General features: G+C 46.5%; 3 protein-coding genes and 1 long non-coding RNA gene across 7 annotated transcripts; 3 read left to right on the top strand and 1 right to left on the bottom strand.

Moving 5' to 3' along the window:
* Nucleotides 1-752: 752 nt before the first annotated feature.
* On the top strand, nt 753-13,024 carry LOC147060320 (kinesin-like protein KIF1C). Of its 2 annotated transcripts, XM_085933568.1 has the most exons (27): nt 753-1,116; nt 3,321-3,432; nt 3,500-3,576; nt 3,644-3,722; nt 3,785-3,885; nt 4,065-4,130; nt 4,192-4,370; nt 4,499-4,610; nt 4,675-4,752; nt 4,813-4,878; nt 4,979-5,057; nt 5,369-5,447; nt 5,635-5,783; nt 7,008-7,207; nt 7,341-7,420; nt 7,489-7,564; nt 7,675-7,754; nt 7,834-7,928; nt 8,348-8,431; nt 8,497-8,677; nt 8,763-8,835; nt 8,920-9,018; nt 9,096-9,257; nt 9,463-9,732; nt 9,866-9,979; nt 10,041-10,233; nt 10,418-13,024. In XM_085933568.1, exons 2-27 carry the CDS (start codon nt 3,327-3,329, stop codon nt 11,101-11,103), a joined length of 3,564 nt encoding a protein of 1,187 aa, XP_085789694.1. In that variant the 5' UTR covers nt 753-1,116; nt 3,321-3,326; the 3' UTR covers nt 11,104-13,024. The 2 variants fall into 2 exon arrangements, with proteins under 2 accessions (XP_085789694.1, XP_085789703.1); XM_085933577.1 differs by lacking the exon at nt 753-1,116 and having other exon boundaries at nt 3,308-3,432.
* LOC147060318 (uncharacterized) lies at nt 11,477-17,999 on the bottom strand. Of its 2 annotated transcripts, none has more exons than XR_015068544.1 (3): nt 17,761-17,999; nt 13,941-14,560; nt 11,477-13,865 (listed from the first exon to the last, which is right to left on the bottom strand). It is a non-coding gene; the product is annotated as an uncharacterized LOC147060318 (long non-coding RNA). The 2 variants fall into 2 exon arrangements; XR_015068545.1 differs by having other exon boundaries at nt 11,477-14,276; nt 14,426-14,560.
* Nucleotides 13,210-16,305, top strand: gp1ba (glycoprotein Ib platelet subunit alpha). Its single transcript, XM_085934048.1, has 6 exons — nt 13,210-13,441; nt 13,785-13,880; nt 13,946-14,137; nt 14,220-14,315; nt 14,375-14,554; nt 14,959-16,305. Exons 1-6 carry the CDS (start codon nt 13,280-13,282, stop codon nt 15,994-15,996), a joined length of 1,764 nt encoding a protein of 587 aa, XP_085790174.1. The 5' UTR covers nt 13,210-13,279; the 3' UTR covers nt 15,997-16,305.
* badb (BCL2 associated agonist of cell death b) lies at nt 16,718-19,563 on the top strand. Of its 2 annotated transcripts, none has more exons than XM_085934438.1 (4): nt 16,718-16,925; nt 17,236-17,400; nt 17,792-18,015; nt 18,144-19,563. In XM_085934438.1, the coding sequence occupies exons 2-4, from the start codon at nt 17,244-17,246 to the stop codon at nt 18,279-18,281; spliced, it is 519 nt and encodes a 172-aa protein (XP_085790564.1). In that variant the 5' UTR covers nt 16,718-16,925; nt 17,236-17,243; the 3' UTR covers nt 18,282-19,563. The 2 variants fall into 2 exon arrangements, with proteins under 2 accessions (XP_085790564.1, XP_085790572.1); XM_085934446.1 differs by lacking the exon at nt 16,718-16,925 and adding an exon at nt 16,987-17,147.
* Nucleotides 19,564-19,597: the final 34 nt, after the last annotated feature.

Here is a 19,597-nt window from a genome sequence, read left to right as displayed (position 1 = left end):
TAAAACATGCCATATACTGTATTTTACATGAGCAAAATATCACCAAAATCACTGGAAAAAAATGACTAACTGACAAAATGCACTTACTGGGTGTAGGTCTGAATACGAACAGATACAAAGGTCAATTGTATCTTCTGCCATCTAGTGGAAGAACATTTAATTGTTATGCCATTGCTATACGCATGGAAAGATGGAACGAGTTACATTATTTGTAGTGAATAATTTTCAAACCAATTCAGCAATCCTGTGCCAGGATTGATCCAGGAAGTGGAATTATCATATAGCATTTTAAAATAAGAGCTCACAATAAAAAGACAGCTTTTTAAAATCGATTTTCCAAGATTTAAGAGCAAGTGTTAATGTTCACACAGTCTTTAATCGTTTGGAAGCCTGTCTCGATTCTTGGTGAACATTTAGGTCTACTATGCTACAGTATATTAATGTTGGTCATGATGTTGGTTGAGTGAGGAAGGACTAATGCGCCTAATGCTTTTTTCCCAAAGTTTGTAAATGTTTCCAAACAAATATTAAACAATTAAAAGCTGCTAAATTGGTGGCTGGTGGCTCTTTGGTGGGGAGTTTGGGAGTGAATTTAATGGGGTAGACTCAAAAGTTGAATCAATTTTGCAGGAAAAGTCCGTAGTTGGCATAAATGATTCCCACTCGCAGGATACGATTCTATCCAAATGTGATGTAGCCTTTTCAGAATAAAAGCTGGCCATTCCGGTTCTGGCAGTAACTCGACTCCTCCTGGAGATTGGGCGGGCCCACGCGGGTCTCGAGGCGCTGCGTCGTGAACGCGCTCGCCAGCTCAGGCCACGGCTCAGGCACGCACCCGCCGCGCGGCCACGCCACCGGCCAGGCTCTCTCTTCCCCCCCCACCCCACCCCCGTCTCCTTCCTGTTGTTCCAACTCCATTTTCCCATCTCAAAAGTCCACCTTGGCCGCTGTCTACCGCGGCGACACCGCGCGGAACAGCGGCGGAGCGCCAAAGGTCGCCGGCGACCACAGACGCCGCCGCCGGCCGGGTGTCGATTCTACCGAGTCCTCCGGATCTTCCGCTCGACCGGCCCGCAACTTTTCCAGCGGTCACGGTGACATCTGCTCCGTCACGCCGTAAGTCCTTCAAACTTTTTCTCTTGCCCGGCGTGTACGAGCGTGACGTGAGCGCTCATCGTCAACTTAATGACGGGGTGTCCCGATACCGTCAGGCCGGGAGCGGAAGCAGCGCGCCGTGGCTTCCGGACATGGTGGTCGCGTGAGGCGATCGCGACACTTCTCCCCCACTTCGATACACACACATATACACACACACTCGCCCCGTCAGGTAGAATGGAGTTGGATGACGTCACAGACTGTATTTGTAACGTAAGCGTGTTATTATCAAATTAGTTGGCATGTCTGCCTCGCATTTCTGAGCTTTGAGATTCGAATCTCGACTGTGTGAAATTGGCTTCCTCTTACATTTTCATTTGGATTCATTGAAGTCATGAAATTATCCATTGGCGAGTGTGAACACTTATTTGTTTACATGCGACCGACCAGTCCACCTCTCACACAGTCAGCCAGGTTGATCTCCTGCTGACCTGTGACCCCGATGAGTGTTCGGCTTAGATGCTATAAACCTGGATTATTTCCAATATTTGAACACGTTGGGTGTCGTTTTGCTTCAATTAGCACGGTGACTCGGATGTTGGAATTTGGGCTCCGGCCTTCCTGTGTGGAGCTTGCGTGTATATTGTGTGGATACTTCCTCCCACATTCCGAAGACATACATGATGTGCTGGCTATAAAGTGCTATTAACTTGCGATGGATCTTTTGATCAGGAGTTGCCATCATTTTTGAAGCTGAGAGCAACTTTTTCTCTACTGATTACTGCAAATTGCTATCAATTAGATCAACACGTTTGAAATAACAAATTTGCTCAAATTACATTTAATCATACAATTATTATTGCTATAATTAGAGCTGTGGATGAAATCGGTTGACTCAGCTAAATCATCCACAATTAATTGGCCAACACAAATTGAGCTGATTCTGAATATGCCATTGTTTTCTAGCACATAGGTTTGTCATAAAAATAATATAAGAACTACGAGAGATGTGCAATACCGCGTAGCGTGTCGGGCTTTACTCTAATCTAAGTTATCCATACTCGTGGAAGCTGCCGATACTACAGACCGATACCTAAGACAATAAAAAACCTTGAGTAAGTCTTCCTCAGCGATAGTTGGCATCACACTGCAGCAATATGACGTATGGGTTCATCATTATATGCTTCAGAAAGATTTTTCTTCACAGTTTTTTGTCATTGTGTTAAAGGACACATTTTATATATCAAAAGTACAAGAGGTGTATTGAGAAACAAAAATAGGTGACATGGTAATATATTCCAAAATATTCATGGATTAAGAGTCAGCAACAGGTGGATTTTTTTTTTCGAAACCATCAGGCTATAGGTATAAATTACAAAAATTGTATTGCGCAAGCTTTTATAGTTCAAACCTCCAAATATAAAATATAATATAAAAAATATCTGCAGAATCTGATGTGCGTGACAAAAAGAAAAGACATTTTCGAAATCAGCATTGAAAATAAGTTAAGCGACACCTAAAGCCACCAATGATTAAAATATGTTATTGACCAGCGTACTTGATGGAATAATTCTAAAAAGGCAGTTAGTTCATAACAGTCAGTCTTTGTTCAAACATTCCTAGAAATTCACAATGCCCCATCACTTGTGTGCTATTTTTAGAACACTATTCATGTGGGGTCTTCCACGTTGGCGATCCCTGCTTTAGATGGACCCGAGCTGTTCTATGAGTCGATCGATATTGACCTACACTTTGTTTACTCGGGGTGTGTTGCCATGGTGACCGCTGGACGCCGCCACAGGACGGACAAAAGCACAGCAAATACATTCCCCGCTACACCGAAGCGGATTCATCCCGCCGGGTGGCCGCTACATTCGAGTTGTTGCTAAAGTTAGCGTGCGTGGCTAAAGTGGGGCTCGCTCGGCATGTCAACAATTTGTGGTCGCATGTGTGTGTGCAAAAGGGTATTTTTAGCTCCATGTTGTTGTGACAGGGCTGATCTCCACCACTTGTATTGTCACTAATCAATACACACACAAATGTACGCGCAAGAATGTCACCAGGTAACTCCGGGGGCCCCCGAGGCCAGGGTGTGGGAAGCGCCACGTCGACCAGACTCCGAGGTAGCAATCAAGCTAGGTGGCGAGAGAGTGGGGAGGGGAATGAGGAAAAAGCTGCGCTCCAAGAAATCCATTTCGAGGATGACCTTTAACCTTTGGTTCTAGGCTGAAATGGCGGGTGCGTCGGTCAAGGTGGCGGTGCGCGTCCGCCCGTTCAACGCCAGAGAGACGGGCCGCAACGCCAAGTGTGTCATCCAGATGCAGGGCAACACTACCTGTAAGACACACACACACACAAACACACACACACACGTGCACACTCGACTTTGTGTTGTCCTTCTCAGGCATCGTCAACCCCAAGCAGCCCAAAGATGCGGCCAAGAACTTCACTTTTGATCACTCTTATTGGTCGCATACCACGGTAATGTCACCAACACGCATACACAATTACACAACTTTGACGACAGAGTGTGTGTGTGCGCACTCAGCCCGATGAGTCGACCTTTGCCAGCCAGCGACAAGTGTACCAAGACATCGGCGAGGAGATGCTGCTGCACGCCTTCGAAGGTGACCCATAACGACGACACGGCGGCCAAAAAGTAGACGCTCACCTTTTTCGTCTGGCTCAGGTTACAACGTGTGCATTTTTGCGTACGGACAAACCGGGGCGGGGAAAAGCTACACCATGATGGGAAAGCAGGAGACGGGGCAGGAAGGCATCATTCCACAGGTAGGTCAACACATACTTGATTTTATTTTTTTGGTCTGAAATACTTTCTGCAGATTTACTGTTCTGGATTTTGTCCGAACTAAACAAAGTTTAATTGAAATGTTATGTCTCAAAATGACTTGCGGTATCGGTTGCTTGATATCGGTGATTACTTAAGTTTTAATTGCTCCAACATTCAGCTGTGCGAGGACCTGTTCCAGAGAACGGGGGACAACACGGATCCAGACCTGACCTATTCAGTGGAGGTAACCCTCATCTCGTCCACACGAGACGCCAAGCGACCAGCTGACAACGATCCCGCCGTAGGTGTCCTACATGGAGATCTACTGCGAGCGTGTTCGAGATCTGTTGAACCCAAAGTCCCAGGAGACCCTGCGGGTGAGGGAGCACCCCATCCTGGGACCCTACGTGGAGGATCTGTCCAAACTGGCCGTGACCGGATTCCCTGACATTCACGATCTGATGGTTGCCGGGAACAAAGCCAGGTCCGTTTTTTTTTTTTTACACGGCTGGAGACATTCAATATTTTTTCCATCACCTTGAAGTGTCACTTAAAGGTCAACAACACGTTGGCTTGCATTTTGAGACATTTTCAATCGATTGTGTCCGACAGAACGGTGGCGGCCACCAACATGAATGAGACGTCGTCGCGCTCGCACGCCGTCTTCACCATCGTCTTCAGCCAGAGGCGCCGAGATCTCCTGACCCAGCTGGACACGGAAAAGGTGAACGCCGCGTGCGACTTGACGCACACGCACGCTTGACACATGAGCGTCTGCGTCTTCTTAGGTCAGCAAGATCAGTTTAGTTGACCTGGCGGGAAGTGAACGCGCTGACTCGTCAGGAGCCAAAGGCACCCGACTCAAGGTAGGAAAAACTTTCTTTTTTTTTAACATTTGGAGAGTTACTGTGACATTTTATATGCAGGAAGGAGCAAACATCAACAAATCTCTCACCACACTGGGAAAAGTCATCTCTGCTCTGGCCGACATGGTACGAACCTCCCTCCACTCCAACTTTTTTTTTTTTGTAGTTCCTCCGCTTTGTTTTAATAGTCTTCTTTATCTTGCCCTAAATGATTTTGATGGTACAGCAGAGCAGTAAGAAAAGGAAAAGCGACTTTATACCCTACAGAGACTCGGTGCTGACCTGGCTCCTCAAAGAGAACCTGGGTGAGAACGTCACCGTCTGTGAATCAATTATTTCTGTCATTTATTTTTAAGAAAGGAAAAAAACAAAAAACGACTATACAAATGAATAAATGCAAATGTATTGCATTTAAAGTTCAAAACAAATGAAGATTAAATGCAAATGTATTGAACTGGAAAATTCAAAACAACTGAACTGCTTTTTTAACTGAGCATAAAATCAAATCATGAATTGTCTTTAAAAAAAAAAAAAAAAATGATACTAATAAAGCAATCAGTCCCTTTTATTTTATTGCTAATCGAAAATCAATTTTTCCTTCCATGTACGATTTCAGGCGGAAACTCTCGCACGGCTATGATCGCCGCTCTCAGTCCTGCCGACATTAACTACGAAGAAACGCTCAGCACTTTGAGGTGAGTCAAGTCAAGTCAAGTTTATTTGTATAGCCCTAAATCACAAGCAGTCTCAAAGGGCTTCACATAGACAATCAATTGACAATTATTCTCAAAGCATCCCCTGATCTTGGGCTCCCAAAAGGGCAAGGAAGGGCATCTTGGCGCCTCCTACCGTGGCCATAATCTGACCTGACCGCGCTTGCAGGTACGCCGACCGAGCCAAGCAGATTCGCTGTAACGCCATCATCAACGAAGATCCCAACGCCAAACTGATCCGAGAGCTGAAAGGGGAAGTGGAACGACTGCGAAGCCTCCTCTTCGCTCAGGGCCTGCACGAGCTTATCCACAACCAGGGTATGTTGCATTCCACTGTCGGCGCTTACCGCATTCCATCATCCCTGCTCATCGCATTCCACACGACTCTGCTACGCCGCTGCTCCAAATCATGTTGCGCGTGTCATATTGTTCAACATCGGCGAAAATCAAACTCCATTTCGCTGCGGTCCACAAATTTCCCTCAGCTATGATGAGGAAATAAAATTTCATTCATATGATCTTGTGTATCTTCTACAGAGGTAGCTTGACAAACTTTTTCCATGCAGCGCCCCAGACAGGAACAAAATGGAAGAAAGAAGACAATCCAATGTTGGACGTTAACAAATGCTAAATAGTTGAATGTGCAAAGTAAAATGTTATTAGGTTTAGTTCTAATTAACATTAATAATGTCTACACTAATAACAGTGAGAATGCATTCCATTTTGAGGGCTTATTTCAATTTTGAAAAATAATAATAGCCAGTCTTTTGTAACATTTCACGTTTTAAAATACTAAATAAAATGTAGTGTATATTGTAACATTTTGTGACAATTACAAAAAAAGGCACTTCTAATTTATGACAATAATAATAATGATAATAATAATTATTTAAAAATAAATGTTTAGTCTTATCATCTTTTTAACAAATGTGATGTTGTTAAGGATATTTTTTTTATTTTAACATTGTTACACCACTACTTTTTAAATCATTATTAGAATATATGGCGGATCAAATGAGAACGTGCAATGGGTCTTAAATAGCCCCCAGGCCGGACTTTGGAAAACCATAATTGAATTCCTTCTGTGATTAAGTTTGTTAATAAATTCACCCATACTGTACACTATATCAAATCAAATAAAAAAAGTAAGGCGAATACCACTGTGTATTTAAAAAAAACAAAAATATATCATTCGAAGTCATGGAACCAATTATGAAATATTTTACGAGGGAAATGAAATGGTTGTTATCTACAAAAATGAACAACAATAGTAATTTTAGTCCAGAATTTCTGTCATTTAGTAAGGAACGGAAAGACAAGTTTTCATGGGCCACAAAAAATTATGTAACAAGCCGGATCTGGCCCCAGGCCGTGAGTTTGAACCATGTTCTTCAAGTACACACGTGTGCGTGTGTGCGCGCATGCTATGTTTGCAGACCGGTATTTACAGATGTGCGCATGCCCGTCAGCCTTGACATTCCAAAAGAAACGTGAACCCAAATCCCACCCCACCTCGTTCATCTCTCCTCTCGCTCTTTCCAGCCAACAACCATGACTCCTCCTCAGGGGGCGTATCCTCAGCGCTGACTATCACGGCCATTGGGACGGTCGATCCCAAAGACTCCGCCTCTTCAGGTGTGTTTGAACTTAGTGAGTCGGCGGATGTCAATCATCTTCCGGATGGGGAAGACGAGGTTGCCACGGAAACCATCAGTAAAGAGGAGGCAGCTGAGAGACTGCTGGTATGATGATGATGATGATGATGATGATGATGATGTCACAGGAGATGCATACACACACACACACACACACACACACACACACACACACACACACACACACATTCTCTTACACTTGTATGTGATTGTGTGGCAGGAGACAGAGAAGATCATGGCTGAGCTCAACGAGACTTGGGAGGAGAAGTTAAGGAAAACGGAATCCATCCGTTTGGAGAGGTGAGCCGAGCTGGTCGGAACATTTCCAGCTTTTTCTTCGCGTGGTAACCGTGTACGCCGTGTGGCAGAGAGGCGCTCTTGGCCGAGATGGGCGTGTCCATTAAAGAAGATGGTGGGACTCTGGGTGTCTTCTCTCCTAAAGGGGTGAGTAACTTTCTTTCTGTGGGCACGGAAATTCATTTCAAAATTGGGTGAAGATTTAGCCTGAGCTTTTATTTTGAAAAGGCTCACTCTGCATTTGTGTCTGTGATTAGACTCCACACCTTGTCAACCTGAATGAGGATCCTCTCATGTCCGAGTGCCTCCTTTACTACATTAAGGAAGGGTTCACCAGGTTGGACCTTTTTCTTCTTGTGCGTACCTCAAAGATGAGGAGACATTTTAAAGTGTGTTCCGTATGTTGTGTGTGTTAGGGTAGGACAGCAAGACGTGGACATCAAGCTGTCTGGTCACTTCATCAAGGAGATCCACTGTGTGTTTGTGAGTGAGACCAACGAACAAGGAGAAGGTGAGCCTGAGCACAACAGTGTTGCATTTGTGTGTGTGTGTGTGTGTGTGTACATGTTTGTGTGACTTTCTCTCTCCTTGTGTGTGTGTTTTGTGTCAAAAAGCTGCCAGGAAGTGTGTCAGGTATCGCATTTAGTTGACTTTGTGGCATGTAGTTGTGTGTAGTGGTTGCAAAGTCCTGTCAAGTTTCCAGAAATTGTGCTCATCGGAATTATGCGAGAGAATTTTGAGAGTACAGTCTAGCATCATGTTTGCAAATTTGCTTGTTTCACAGATTCAACGTTTATGCCAAAGTAGTATTCGGCAAATGGCGGGCAGTCCATGTAAAAAAAAAAAATCTCATTTCATCTTCAACAATCTTGTTTTGTGCCAATTTTTTTTCCCACGTTTGGAAATTGTAAGCGCCTAACATGTTTGCAGTGGTGGTCACTCTGGAGCCGCTGGTGGGGGCGGAGACTTACGTCAACGGGAAGCAGATCACGGAGGCGGTAGTCCTCAAGCAAGGTGAGCCGGCCACGAGGGTGAACGGCACAGAGCGACGCGACCCGCTGACGTCTTTACTCGCCCAGGGAACCGCATCGTGATGGGCAAGAACCACGTGTTTCGCTTCAATCACCCGGAGCAGGCCCGGCTGGAGCGGGAGCGCAGTGTCACGGCCGAGCAGCAGGGGGAGCCAGAGGACTGGACTTACGCTCAGCGAGAGCTTTTGGAGAAACAAGGCATTGACATCAAACTGGACATGGAAAAGAGGTGCGCCTGCCACTGACCTTTTGACCCCATGCCGCAGTCGTGGCTTTGATTGACAGCTGACGAGGGGATGATTGACGCGTTGCAGGCTTCAGGACATGGAGACGCAGTACCGCAAGGAAAAGGAGGAGGCCGACTTGCTGCTGGAGCAACAGCGGCTGGTGCGTGCCGTTTCTTCATCATTGTTAGCATCACCTTCACCACACATTTGACTTCAGACTTTTCTTGTGTGTGCTTGTACAAAGTACGCAGACAGCGACAGCGGAGATGATTCCGACAAACGCTCGTGCGAGGAAAGCTGGAGGCTTATCTCCTCCCTCAGAGAAAAACTACCTGCCAACAAGGTTACCAGTCGTGTGTGTCGCCTGCAGTGATGCCAGGTTACTAAGTAACGTGTGGAACAACTCATCTAATACGTCAGGTGCAGTCCATCGTGAAGCGTTGTGGTCTTCCCAGTAGCGGCAAGAGGAGAGAGCCTCAAAGAGTCTATCAGATTCCTCAGAGGAGGCGGATTAGCAAAGACCCCAAGCGCGTCACCATGGAAGATCTTCGCTTGCAAGCTGTCAAAGAGATCTGCTACGAGGTCTTCCTCACTCGCTCGCACAAACACACACCTCGCTGCCAAAAAAACAAAAAGCTGCCAGTCCCGGCCAAATCGAGACGGTCAGCGATTCGCTCTTTGTCGTTTCGCTGTTCTTTCTGAAACATCACAAGATGGCTCCAAAGCACCCTGGTACAACTGAGAGAGAAGTTTAATGTGTCATTTTAGCTCGGTCGCTTCTCCTCAGGTCGCGCTTGGAGACTTCCGACACTCGCGGCAGGAGATCGAGGCGCTGGCCATCGTTAAGATGAAGGAGCTGTGCCGCATGTACGCCAAGAAGGACGCCAACGAAAAGGACAGCTGGAAGGCGGTGGCGCAGGACGTGTGCGACACGGTGGGCATCGGGGAAGAGAGGAGCCCCCCGTCGGAGGAGGGAGGAGCAGGAGGAGAGGCCGGCGAAGGAGGAAAAGCCTACGACCTGAAGGCTCACATCAACAAGCTAACGGACATCTTGGAGGTGAGATGAGCAGCTTAGCCGTGTCGGCCATATTGGATGTGAGATCTGGCTTTGCGTCTTCACCTTTGCCACAGCGGCGACTTGTCATATTTGATATTTTTGCTCATGTGACACCACACGATGGCACGTACAGGAAGTGAAGCTGCAAAACAACATGAAGGATGAGGAGATCAAAGCCCTGCGTGACCGAATGATCAAGATGGAGAGCGTCATACCCGTCAAGGTGGAGGGTGCCGCGTCTGAGCAGGTAACACACCGGCGGCGGCGCTGACCCAATCCACTCCACGCTGATCTTCCGCCTCTGGTAGAGCGAGCAGGTTAACAGCGAAGAAGCGGAGGGGCCTCCGCCGAGGGAAGACCGTGTGCAGCGTCTCATGGAGGAGGACCCGGCGTTCAGGAGAGGGCGCCTCCGCTGGCTGAAGCAGGAACAACAGAGGATCGTCAACCTGCAACAGCAGAACATCAGTAAGAAGCTACGGGGCCTCAACCAAGGCGAACCTGGTGAGAAGAACTCGGAATGCCTCTTTCATGTTCTGCTTACGTTACCCCAAAAAAAAACTCTGATTGGTCTTCATTGCTTTGCTAACATTTGTTATTCTATGGAGGTTTTTGAAAATAAAGAGAGGCGGGCTTTTCTGCTCGTCTCTCTTCACTGGTTGTCATTGACACTGATCGCCCTCCTCAGGTCAGATTGTGCATCTCCCTGGAACGGGACGCTTCATCCCTCCCCAGGACTGCAAGCTTAAGTTCCCCTTCAAGAGCAACCCTGCGCACCGCTACTCGTGGGGACCGGCCAGTGCCGCCCTGCAGGCGCTTGGGTTGGGAGAGGGGGGGCTCCCGGGGGAGGGAAGGAGAGGAGCCGAGGGAGGCGGGGAAGACGGGAGCCCGGTTCCTCCTTTCCAGTCTCCGCCCCCGCGCATTCGCAGCCCTAGCCCGCAACGCGCCTGGCAACAGAGGAACCACAGCAACCAGCGGCAGCCGCGCTACCGCCGAAACTCATTCGACGGCTCCGCCCATAGCAACGGTAACCACGACGAGCAGCAGCAAAGGGGCGGGGCTCACCAAGGAAGACCAAGGCAGAGGAGGGGGCCGTCACCTGGGCCGGGTGGACACCGGGGGGGAGGTGATGCGGGCTTCCACTACAACCAACATCCTGCCCCTCCTCCTCACCATCATCAGCATCTTCATCATCCCTACTACAACCCCCACAATGCACCATTTCCAAACTTCCATCCCGCCCCGCCCCCTCCCGCACAAATCCTTCTGGGTCCGCCTTTGACCGGATGGGGCTTCACTACGCCCCCGCCACGAATGAGACGACAGTTCAGTGAGCCGGACCTCAACAACCAGCAAGCCCCATCTGACCTCTGAACTCTGAGCCTGGATTCGCTACTCCGACATGCTGTATACAGTAAACCCCCGCAATTCGCCGGCTGTGGGGACCAGCGGCCGCAAGCCATTGACACTCGCCCTGAAAGGGTTTGCAACTACCTAGTTTTGTAGTTAAAACCACGAACCAGGATCCCAAAACACTAACTACATACATCCAGATGACTTTATTTTATAAGAGCAAATATGTACACACACAAAATCAAACATTGGTTGAAATTACACCTGATATTTTAGCTTTAACTCTAGTAAACGATTCATTTAGAACAACTTAAATGGTTTCATGTAAGCTAATTTCATAGGGTGAACCAAACCAATTATTTCAATTGGTGACAAGTTAGCACATCTGCCCCATAGTTTAGAGATTGAGAGTTTAAATCCGACCTCTGACCTTCCCGTGTGGAGTTTGGACATTCTCCCTATTCCTGCGCGGATCTGCTCCTGGTCCTGCAATTTTTTCCCTGCATGATCAAAATATGCACATTATAGTCATTGAAAATGCTGAATTATCCCTCGGTTCCAATGTGAGATTCTTCCATCATTCAAAATTGTTTTACATATAGTCATTTTATTTTCCGCTTCAACTGAAAGGATTCTTTGCATTAATTTGTAAAGCCAACTTCATTATTTTAATTCCAAACAACTTGAAAAGATTCGTTTTTTCTTCCATTTAAGAAATGACTTTACATATTATATTTATTATATAATATTTCAGGTTCTACTATCTTACTTACACGAGTAAAAGCTAAAATATTGTGACAGATTACCTCCATTTTTTTTTTTTGTTAGGTTCAACTCTCCGGAACCTCCGCTAACAACCCAGGCTAAACTTAGCTCCGACCCGACTTTGGTGCCATGTGTTACAGAAAGAGTATAAAGTCCGAACGATGCAAATAGTTGACTTTTGCAACAAATAATGGAGGAGACGCTCCTCGAAAAATAGAAACGAATAGTTGATTTCCTGAGAGGTGTCAGGACTATGCGGGGGATTCTTGGTATATGCGTGTGCATGTGTGTACACTGTTACCACGGAAACAGGTCATGTGCGTGCGTGCAAGCTGTTTTGTTGACTTGATGGTGGTCATGTGATCACTTTAGCTCCTGTGGCTTACTGCTGTTAGCTTGTTGTTGTTTTGCTTTTTTTTTTTTAGCCCAGGACGCTAGATGTCTTATCATGCTAAGGCGTAGAGTAGCATCGGGAAAGCGCTTGAACACACGGACAACATTGTGTACAATTATGAAGATAAACAATATGTACAGAATGGCTTTCAAAGTTAGCAGGTTAGCCGCCTGCTAACCAGTCAAACCAAAGATGCTGACGCGGTTTTTGTGTATGTTGAGATGGACTGCGGGAAATGGAGCAAGTCGGGACGTTAACTGGAAAGTGAAAGATTGTAGAAGAACATTCAACTGTGCTCATGGAATTATGTTTTGGGAGATTTTTTCGGGGAGAAGAAAGTGCAGAAGGTGCAGTCATTGTTTTTTTTTTTAATTTACCTTTTTTTTTTTTTTTGAGGTATTCTTTTTCACCCCGGTCATGTTAGCCAACGGCGGGCTGAACAAGCCCCCGCTGAGCATGATGGGAAATTATGACCATGCCTTTAATGTAAACTTTTTTTTTTTTTTTCTCCATGTGTGTGCTTTCTAACCTCATCCTCACTCATATTATTCATTTTATTATGATTATAATAATTGTTATAGTGTATCTTCAAGTGGGGGAATCTTTTGGGTGCTGCTTATCAAAGTGTGTGTGTGCGCGTGCGTGTGTTTAGAATCACAAGTGAAGGTTATTTTGACTTCTATCCAAGCTTTTGCTTTGTCATTGTCTCTGATCTTTTATTTTGCAGTCTTGAACCCCTACGCCTCAAAAGACTGGACCCCAATAAACACTACAGCTTCACAACTTTCATGTGTGTGTTTTGTCTGGGGGGTTTTTTTTTTTCAACACTTTGCAACACATTTTGCAACTTTACTACAATGTTGACATTCAAAGATCAGCACTTGAGCATTCACATGCAATTTCCATAGCGACACAAGTTATCAGAAAACACACTTCCTGGTAGCTGTCAATCAAAGTTCACACACACACACACACACACAAATGTGCAGCCATACATGGAGTGCATTTCATTAGCGTCACTTGATTGTCACCATCAGCATGAAGCTCTTCTTCTTCGTTGTCCTCCTCTGCGCCAGCTTCAACATAGTTACGGCCGTGGATGGTTGCTATACCGACCGGGATACGGACCACCGTGTGCGGCTCAACTGCACAGCGGCCGGTCTCGACGGCCTTCCTGCGGATCTCGAACACACCACTGAGGTAACCACCCCATAGGATAAAAATGCCAAATTTAGATTTATTTTTAGTTATGATAGCAACATGCAGTCTAGTGAGTTTATTATTCTTATATGTGTGACATTTTTAGTTGGTGGTGTGCTTTGAGATTGTTCTCATAGAAAGTAAGTTTAGGAAACGTCCTTTCAGATGATTTCTTAAACCGTATATTAATTCTTGTTCGTCACTGTCCTATGAATTTCAATAAATGTCGCTTTTTCTCCCACATGAAGATTTTTTGACGAGCGATTCGACGTTGAATGACACATCGCAGACAAGCGCACACTTCCTGATTCCTGTTTGACAGTTTTATCTGTTTCCTTGTCAGGTTCTCTTGTTTCCCAGGAACCAGTTTTCCAGCCTACCCTGGGAATCCTACCAGATCTTCAGCAAGCTCCACGAACTGGACCTGACAGGCAACAAGGTGAGTGGGAATCGCGTGATACGGATCGGACACGTGGCACTAAATCCTCCTCGCTGTCACCTCAGTTGGGTCAGGTGATGGTGAGCACCACGCCGCTTCTGCCTGGGCTCAGCGTCCTCAGACTGGGACGCAACCGCCTCACATTTCTGGCCGGCGGGGCCTTCTCGGCTTGCCTCGCCCTGACACATCTCTACCTGGAAGACAACGCCATCGAGTCTCTGAGCGACGACACATTTGCCGGACTCAGCAAGTTGGAGGTTAGCTATCAACATAATCGACTTCTTTTAAAAAAAAAAAAAATCCCTTTTGTTTTCTGTTCTTCCACATCGTTCCTTTCAGGTCCTCGACCTGACGTCCAATCGCATCGGGGTTCTTCCGTCGCTCTTGCTCCGCCCCCTGGTTGCCATAGAAACACTCTACTTAGAAACCAACCAGGTGAGAGATGAAAGACGAGTTTTCCAATAGAGTCTTCACTTCCTCCGTTTCCTCTGCAGATCAGCGAGGTACCGGACAATTGGTTCAACCCGAGAGAAGACGTGCCCTACCTGTACCTCTCCGACAACCCGTGGGCTTGTTCCTGCAGCCTGATGTATCTACACACGTACTTGCAAGACTTCTACTTCAACTTCTACGTGCGCGACGGGAAGATCATCTCGAGAGCGCCGGAGAGTTTGGTTTGTCTGCGCACGTGCAAAACAAATCAATGGAGACATTTTACATTTCAAACTGTTGCACCAAATCGATCTTCTTTCAATTAGTCATGCCTGGAGTATGAGGCATGATGATGACATGAGGAAAGTGGCAGCTGACATAGCAACAGAGCTAACCCAATATCGTGATCAATTTGTAATATTTAAAAATTAGTCTCATAAAAAAAAATCAAATCTTTTTGTACCTAATACCAATAAAGTAGAAATGAGGCGATCATCACATGATCAGATTGGACAACTTTCCCATCAATTAAAACCAGCCCAACTTGAAGACAGCAATCTAAGAACATTTCTGTCTATCTTCAGTTCATAATAGTCTTAGGTCAGATGTGTTCCGTTAAAAGCCACGCCCCACTCTGGCCTTGCAGGTGTGCCACTCGCCCCAGCGATCCAAAGGTCGAGCCATCTTCCAACTGAACCAGGAAGACTTCTGTCCTCCTCCTACGCCGCTGCAGGCCCCCACCACCACCCTAGCGCCCAGCCCTACCTTCAGGGGCACCGAGGGTCCAGATGTGGAGAGTGAGGACGGCAGAGGCGACGGGGCCATTGTTAGACGGCCTGCAATGACTACTTCCAGCACTTCACTTCCTGACCACTCTAGCCCCACAACCGCCCTGTCCAGCACTTCACTTCCTGACCACTCTAGCCCCACAACCGCCCTGTCCAGCTTCACGACTTCGACCGCATCACTTCCTACGACCGTGTCACTTCCGACAACTCAAATGCTTCCCGTTACTACGGTGTCACTTCCGACAACTCAAATGCTTCTTGCTACTACAGAGTCACTTCCGAACACTCCTGCTGCTCCCACAAGTGTAACTGCCACCAGCTCTGAGGTTCCGCGGACATGGGGATGGAGGAGGGACGAAGGTGGCGCCACTCACCTCCGCCACGTGCCGGGCACCGGTGTGTTTTGTGTATGGTTGTTCGCCGGTATCGCATGTCTCTTTGCAATGGGGGCGGTGAGTTCCCTCATGACTGTCGTTAGACTGGTGATCTTGTACAGGGCAGCGTACAAGCCACTGAGCGCCGTGCTGGTGAGAGGGGGCGGATCCCGCCAGGTGAGGCTCTACGCCGGCACTACAGCGGTTTATCGTTCGGTTCTCTTTGTGAGCCGCGAAGAGGAGGTTGATGATCCAAGGCAGGTGTACAGGACATCCCTGTACCGTACACCCGGGACACAGGTGGCGCTGCAGCAATGGAGTGATGTGTTGGGAGAACGTCAGAATGGCGAAGGGGGTGCGGGGTGGAGGCAACGCTTTAGCGTGCTTCTACGGCAGGAGAGGGAGGGGCCGGACGGCAGGAGAGAGGAGCGAGATTGGGTGGTGGGTGCTTGGTTAGGGCAAAACCTATCCAGCGTGACCCCTGACTGTCAGCCCTCCCTCCCACTGAGGTCCTCATTTTGATTCTTGTTTGCAAAGTAACGCTAACAAGGTTTTCTTTCAAAGTTTTAAATTTTACAATCCAGAGCCCAGTGCGTTTGCGCATGCGTGCTCTCAAGGCCAAGAAGGATTTCTGGGAATTGCGTAACTTTTTATTCAATATTTATACATTTATATTCATTTATATTCATTGTCAGCCTCTGGTATAAAGTTTTGTACGGGTAGGACATTTTGGAGAACATCGGAGTGACTCTTGATGTTGCTCGTATTAAGCTTTCTGTCTTTTCCCTCGGTTTTAAGATCGTGACAATAAATGTGTTTCTTCTATCATCATTCTTCTATCTTCTATCATCTCTCTATAATTGTGAAGTGCTTTGTAATGTTTGTTTACTTATTTGTAATTCTATTAAAGTAGCATTTAATCAATACAAAGTTTATGTGTGTAGTCGTTTGGTAACTTTTTTTTAAATGCGTAAGTCTCACGCATGCGCAGATGAGATATTCAAGTGTATTCTGAATGCGGTGTGGAACCGTGCTGCCCCCCACAGGTCTGTGTTGGTACTGTGTGGGACATTTGGGCATATGGTAGGCTTCGCAGCACACACTTTAAACACAGTAAACACACACGAACAATGTTTTCCTCGTCATTCAAGAGGTTTGGCAAATATATTGAAAAACGATTCGATATTTAAAATCGACTTGTAACCAAGAGCGACAACGAATAAAAACCATAGCCAGTCCTCGCTCGCAACAGTGACGTCATCGCGCGCCAATTGGCTAAACTCACGGCTCCCAGAATCGCACTAGGGGGAAGAAAAAAAAAAAAAAGAGCAAGATAGCAACAACAACAAGCAGGGCGACGACGACCAAAACGACTATAGCCGCTCGTTCGCCGGGCGCCCAAAAAAAGCCACACTTTGGGCCTAGTCGCCTCCTCGCCAACAAGGAAACCGGTAAGGAAAAACGCTGCGCTTATTTGTTTGGCTTCTTATGACTCGGTCCGCGGCAGCTTCCGCCCAGTCGCAACTTTCTTTTGTTCACCCCAAGAGAACAGGTCGGCGTTTCAGGGCGTGTGTTTTTTTTTTTTTTTTGTCGACTGAACTTGGAAGAAGCTTTGTCGAGGATTTTCTCGTCGTCGGAACAACCTTTGGAACGGCTGGTCGAGGGCAAAGATTGTTAGAGCGTTGTTGTTGCCGTTACTTTACATCTATTTTAGGACGATCAACCAAAACTCTGTTTTGTTTTTTTTTCCTTATTGCCCAGATGTCACAATGGCCGCAAAGTTCAGCATCTCCGACAGTGAGTCTGAACCCTCTGAGGAGGTAGATGAAGGGGACGACGGCCAAGGAGCCGCTGAAAAAAGAAAGGAGCAAAAGCAGTACCTCCGCCAAGGCCTTCAGCTCACCTTGCCGGAGCTCAGAACACCAGGTGGGGATAAGATCGGAGCGGCCTCGCTTAACTTTTTTTTTGTGTGACCCGACTCGGTCTTCATTCATTCAGCCATCTTGGGTTGGAAGCCCATTTGGATCCAGCCCAAAGCAAAATGTGTGTGTGCTTATATTGATCGTTATTTGTTTCCTAGTTTGTTAAAGCTTTGGTGAATCACAAATATGATCAGTGTCTTAGTAATTAATAGTGCAACTGTATTGTTTCATAAGCGTGTTAAAGTATCCAAAAAAGTAAACTCCTCTGGTTTAACAATTTGGTTTTGAAAGACCTGGAAAGTAAATCCAGATAAAGAAGCATGAAATACAAACATGTTTAGTAAATAATAAGTTTAATAGTTACCAAAATATGACATTTTGTCCATCCCGTCTAGCGACGTCCGGCCGGATACGGCTCAACTCGGAGTCCATCACTTCAGCGGGTTCCCGAGACGAGGAGTTCCAGTCCAGGGCGGAAGAGGAGGCGGGCACGCCCACCGACGGAGCGCCATTCCGGGGACGTTCCAAGTCGGCTCCCCCCTCGCTCTGGGCCGCCAAGAAATACGGCCGGCAGCTGCGACGCATGAGCGATGAGTTCGACAGCCTGTTGGACAAAGGGGTGAGAAGTGGCCCACCTGGGGTCTTAATAGGGCAGGGGGGGTAGCAATATCGTTTTTTTTTTTTTTTCGGGGTTTCCGGGGAATTCCAATATTGACCAGAAATGACCCACCAAATATTTGGTTTCAGGAGTTGAAGTTCAAGAGCACCGGCGGCACATCCCGATCGATCCCCCACTCCAAAACCTGGTGGAGCTATCTCTTCAGCCACCAGGAGACGGAGAGCGAGAACAACCACCATGACAACCACGCTTATCGTACCGAGTAGAGACCACAAAGACCTTCACTGGACTTTTTGTCTGCAATCAGTGAAGAGACGCAGTGATTTTTCTTCAACTACTTTTTATGTGACTTTTGACCATATTTGACGGGCGTGGTCTCGCGCCAACACTATGCAACGTACTGTAGACGGACGGGCAGACAGGCGCGTAGATGTGGTCGAGGAAACAAACGGTGGACCTCAAGCCCGGTCGGTCCAACTGGTAATATTGCGCTGACTCGACTCAACAATCAGATGACGTGCAAAGATTTTTGGTCGTTGTGGCCTGATGCTTTTGCACGCTGCCGTATGAAATCAATCAAGGAAAGAACAATCTTGTACACAGACAATCTAAATCCAATTTTTGGTCATATGTCAGGGTTACTAAGAGGAAGTGACTTTTAAAAGCACAAATTCATAGGAGACGTTTTAAAAGATTTCTAAAAAGTGTAAATATTGTTGTGGCGCGACGGCAATCGGACCGTCTTGTGGTGTGGTCATGACGTGTTTCACAATGTGTTTGCCTTCCATGACGTCGCGTTTTGTGACACCAGGACAGATTTGATCGCGACTGAAGCGCTGGCAGGGACAGCCATTTTGGCTCAAATCGTCACGCCATTTCCAAATAACTTAACACTGGATCAATGTTTTGGTTTGTTCCGATGGCCACGTGACGATTTAGCCTTGAGCCCTATGTGATGATTAACAGATGATAATCGGTGCGCTACTTCTGTCTTTGAATGCTTTTTATTGTAGATTCTCCAAACAGAAATCAAGACAATTTAATTGGCCTTTTTTTTTTTTTTTCTTCCTATTTTAACATTCACCCAAGTGTGTATTTCAATATTATCGTCCCAGTTGTGATTATAAATAGACTGAAAATGATATTTGAAGAATTTTCTGCAAAGGAGTGATGAGACCATTATGTATGAAATATTTTGGGACAACAAGTATTCCTGTCAGGGTGGTGCCGCGTTTAGCGTTCGCACACGGTGCCGACACCATCAACTGAATCTTGTCAAATGCCTTCAAATCATTGTGAACGCGACGCCACACGGTACCGCTTTAAAACGTCAACACGTAATGACACTGAAGTCACACTGAAAAAAAAAAAAAAAGACAGAAACTTGGGCATGTGCAGTCTGGCAATGGTATTACTTGAATCTGTGTGGAAAAAGATTTGAATTGTTCTTTTTTTAATGGAGATTTGTACATGCGTTTTCTCTACAGCTGTTAACCTTCATATCCTTAATGCTGTCCTGAATAAATAATACTTAGGACAAAAAAAAAAGTGGCATTTATTTTTGGGTTGGACAAAAGCCTCA

This window comes from Syngnathus leptorhynchus, chromosome 2 (assembly GCF_054491065.1).
Source record: "Syngnathus leptorhynchus isolate UIUO chromosome 2, UIUO_Slep, whole genome shotgun sequence".
Lineage (NCBI taxonomy): Eukaryota > Metazoa > Chordata > Actinopteri > Syngnathiformes > Syngnathidae > Syngnathus > Syngnathus leptorhynchus.
The sequence above is the reverse complement of the archived record's forward strand: the minus strand, read 5'-3'. Positions and strand labels throughout refer to the sequence as shown.

What these genes read in the sequence shown, in the direction of transcription:
- LOC147060320 (XM_085933568.1), top strand. Translation starts at nt 3,327, where the DNA reads ATGGCGGGTGCGTCGGTCAAGGTGGCGGTGCGCGTCCGCCCGTTCAAC. An exon ending in AGGGTGCCGCGTCTGAGCAG is followed by an intron (nt 9,980 to 10,040) that starts GTAACACACCGG and finishes CGCCTCTGGTAG; the next exon opens with AGCGAGCAGGTTAACAGCGA. An exon ending in CCTCAACCAAGGCGAACCTG is followed by an intron (nt 10,234 to 10,417) that starts GTGAGAAGAACT and finishes CGCCCTCCTCAG; the next exon opens with GTCAGATTGTGCATCTCCCT.
- gp1ba (XM_085934048.1), top strand. Translation starts at nt 13,280, where the DNA reads ATGAAGCTCTTCTTCTTCGTTGTCCTCCTCTGCGCCAGCTTCAACATA. An exon ending in ATCTCGAACACACCACTGAG is followed by an intron (nt 13,442 to 13,784) that starts GTAACCACCCCA and finishes TTTCCTTGTCAG; the next exon opens with GTTCTCTTGTTTCCCAGGAA. An exon ending in TCTACTTAGAAACCAACCAG is followed by an intron (nt 14,316 to 14,374) that starts GTGAGAGATGAA and finishes TTTCCTCTGCAG; the next exon opens with ATCAGCGAGGTACCGGACAA.
- badb (XM_085934438.1), top strand. Translation starts at nt 17,244, where the DNA reads ATGGCCGCAAAGTTCAGCATCTCCGACAGTGAGTCTGAACCCTCTGAG. An exon ending in GCCGGAGCTCAGAACACCAG is followed by an intron (nt 17,401 to 17,791) that starts GTGGGGATAAGA and finishes CATCCCGTCTAG; the next exon opens with CGACGTCCGGCCGGATACGG. An exon ending in ACAGCCTGTTGGACAAAGGG is followed by an intron (nt 18,016 to 18,143) that starts GTGAGAAGTGGC and finishes ATTTGGTTTCAG; the next exon opens with GAGTTGAAGTTCAAGAGCAC.